Genomic DNA, 3,424 nt, shown 5'->3' with positions numbered 1-3,424 from the left:
TATTGTTCCTTCTATTCATCTGGATATATTATGTGTAAGCGATGAATTGTTTTGAGATTTGGTTCTTGTGCCAAGGGAATCGTTATGAACGCTAGAAATGTAGAAAACTTTATGTGATGCTCCAAACATAAGGGTTAATCATGCCACTATACCTTTTATTTTGATCAGCTCCAGTCATTGGATGCTCCATCCAGTACTTGGAACATGCATTTAGTTATTGATATACAACTTGTGTTCTGCCGGATCCTGAAACGCAACGTAGCTCGTCGTTAGTTACTAAGGATCTTAAATGTTAGAGAGATCATATAACGGTGTGTGCTGCCCCTCAGCCATTGACACAAGCATTGAAGCACATGTTGTGCACCAAATAAAAAGTTTGGGGAATCCATATCAGCAGAACAAGAAGAAAGCAAGGAAATTGCTGAACATCAGATCAATTGTAAAAATAGAAATAGAAACCTCAGATAACATCTGATTTTATTCACAAACGACGAACGGATGAGACTGCTCTGGCCAACTTCGCCATAGGGGATTTTAGCGGAAGGGGATCAGATCATAAATTTATACTCGTATGAACTGTTGCTTTGCCAATTTGACGGGGACGTTCTGCACCTTGGGTTAGAATTTACCTTGTTGACGTGGACTGTCATTGTCGTCGCCATCTTGTAGATCCCGCTATCAATCCAACGTCCCAACGAAGCAGGTCATTGATTCATCGCGATCGCTGAGGATCTCACGGGTTGCGGAAAGCAGGATATTGGAGGAGTGGTAGGAGGCGATCAATGGAGAGGTTTAGGAATGGGGGAGGCACCACGTCGACCCATCCATCTTCTCTTCGTGGCACGCTGACGGCGTCGAGTGGCGAGGGACGGAAACGGTGAATGGTTTTTTTTTTTTTTTTGAGAATCTCACAAAGCTTTATTACTGAATCATAATGTTCATAGGTACAAAAAGAAGATCGCCGGGTTGTCCTAGCCAAGTGTGTCGGCCAGTGTGCACGCAAGTTGGAGGTCTGGGCCATTCGGTTCACAGCATGTCGGCCTATTTAATCACAGAGCGTGCAAGTCGATCGTCGGAGCAGCAGCCCAAGAGACGTTTGGTCAGCCCATAACGAGCAGTCTGGCGCAAAAATGGGCCCAGACACATGAAGTGGGATGACGGAGCGATTGCGAATGTTTAGCGAGCAGATTAATAAAGCTGGCTTAATTCTCAAAAAAAAAATGTTTAGCAAGCAGATCTGGAGCGGTGAGTCCACAAATCGGACGGTTCAGAGTGTCAAATCACTGCGGAAGGCCCTAGCCGGCTCAGTTTTACTGTTTCTCAATTGCCAGATTACTAATATTGTAGTTGCCAAGATATTTTTTAATTAGAAGTGCTATAATATTAAAAAGTAAATCAACCGCATTAGAAAGGTAGTACATGTGTTGCCAGCTTCAAGGTCTTTGCTCGCGGTAGTTGGGACGAGGCCGCGGCTGTGACTGTATAGAAGAAGAAACGTAACTCCCCCTGTGGACGAAATAACCTGGCTCTTGTAATATAACCATGTCGTTGCTATTTGCACTGGCTGCCGTCGAAGGCCTGGGACCTGACGATCCTGTCCATGAGCCTCCGCAGCCTCTCGGCACCGGGTCCAGGGCTGAGCACCCAGTCGTCGACATTGGCGCGGGCGGCACCGCAGTCCCGGTGTTGGCCGCACCAGCCGCCGGGCACAAACATCCCGGCCGCCGTGCCGTTCCTCCCACGGCCGAGCAGAAGGTCGGCGTCTATGACATCAAGCACAGGGTCGTCGCGCTCGAACTTGCGTGCGAAGGGCGTGCCGCTGCCCACCATGCCGTCCCTGTCGGGGAGCCCGAGCGCCCGCGGGTGCTGCCTCGCCGGGACGTCCCACTGGATGTGGTGCAGGTCGTGGTTGGCGACGGTGCGCACGAAGCTGGGCGCGTTGCAGAGCACCGTCTGGAAGTAGCCCTCCGGGGAGGAGACGAAGTTGGCGTAGTACATGAGAAGCGTCCGCGGCAGGTTATCCCACCCCCACACCACGTATTCGACGAAGTCCCGCGACAGCACCACCCACGCCGACCCCGTGTACAGCTTGAACGCCGTCGGCAGCTGCCGCGCTGGCCACACGTTGAAGACTTCCTTCTTAGCCGACATGTACAGCCCCGGGTCCACGATCAGAGGCTTCGCCCGGCCCTCCCTGCAGCGACCGTCTAATCAGTAGCCGTCATCGTCAACCGACCAGCTGGTCGATCGACAAATAAGAAACTTATAAGCTAGCGTAAAAAACACTCATATATTATGGGACGGAGAGAGTGGTAAACAATACTCACGCCTTCTGGCCCAGGTTGCTGGTATGCTCCATGAAGCTGACGTTCCTCGGCAACGTGGAGAATACATGGAGGATATCTGTGATGTGTATACATACACACACATACCATTAATTCTGTTATTTGAGCTGAAAAGTTAAAGAACCAGGAATAATAAGCGCGGTGCGCAGTACCGTACCGTCCTGGGTCATGAGCGGGTAGTCTGAGGCAGAGAGGTTGATGAACCAGTCCCAGTCGCGGCTGCGGCGGAGGAGCACGGCGCAGGCATGCAGGGTGTGGGCGACCATCGTCGGCCCGCGGTAAGTCACCATGTTGGCGCGCCGGATCACCTCGACGTTGCCGATGCGCTGGAAAACAGTGTTGTTTCCCACCCGCGTCGCCAGCTCCAGTCGGTCCTCCACCGGGGATTTCAGGTCCAGGTGCACCACGTACAGGTTTCGCGGGTGGTAGAGCGCGTGCAGCACCCGCCACAGCCGGTCCAGGTCACCTATGGACCCAGAGATGAGGTAGGCAAGCCGCGGCACGTCGGCGCCCGGGGGCCGGACGTCCGACTCCGGCTGGACGAACCTAGCGCTGGTGGCCGGGAAGAACAAGGCCTGCATGGGGCACAACGACAACGACGTGGAGAACGTGACGGCGAGCGTGGCCGTGATGCCGATGGACAAGGAGAAAGTGAGCAACGCGGCCGCAAGCAGGAAGGACGACACGGCGCCGCCACGTGGGCAGCTGATTGGCGGGGAGTTGTGCTCGCCTCCGCCGCCGCCGCGGGGGGACTTGGCCGAGGACGGTGAGTGGTGCTCGTCGCGGCCGTTTAACCCCATATTTCTTGCTTTGCCGGACGCGGCAACACAAGGATAGTTGCGACAATTGTCACTAGGAGATTAGGTTAATCCTTTCGAGATGATCAACATGTGATACTACAAAACCGAGAGGAAAATAAAAGGAAGTTTGATGCAACTGAATGAACGTGAGGGAATGATCAGCACGTAGTTGGAAGAGATGGTGGAGAAGGGAACTAGTATTTGGGGATATATATAGGGCGTGGAGAGAGTTGATAAACATATCCGGACGGACCGGCGCGCGCTGCCGGCAAAGTGGCA

General features: G+C 53.1%; 1 protein-coding gene across 1 annotated transcript; it reads right to left on the bottom strand.

Moving 5' to 3' along the window:
* Positions 1-1,417: 1,417 nt before the first annotated feature.
* Positions 1,418-3,145, bottom strand: LOC119293316 (beta-glucuronosyltransferase GlcAT14B-like). Its single transcript, XM_037571829.1, has 3 exons — positions 2,503-3,145; positions 2,328-2,403; positions 1,418-2,194 (listed from the first exon to the last, which is right to left on the bottom strand). The coding sequence occupies exons 1-3, from the start codon at positions 3,143-3,145 to the stop codon at positions 1,552-1,554; spliced, it is 1,362 nt and encodes a 453-aa protein (XP_037427726.1). The 3' UTR covers positions 1,418-1,551.
* Between the last annotated feature and the right edge of the window lie 279 nt (positions 3,146-3,424).

This window comes from Triticum dicoccoides, chromosome 4B, assembly GCF_002162155.2.
Source record: "Triticum dicoccoides isolate Atlit2015 ecotype Zavitan chromosome 4B, WEW_v2.0, whole genome shotgun sequence".
Classification (NCBI taxonomy): domain Eukaryota; kingdom Viridiplantae; phylum Streptophyta; class Magnoliopsida; order Poales; family Poaceae; genus Triticum; species Triticum dicoccoides.
Note: the sequence above shows the minus strand (reverse complement) of the source record. Positions and strands in the feature narration are given on the sequence as shown.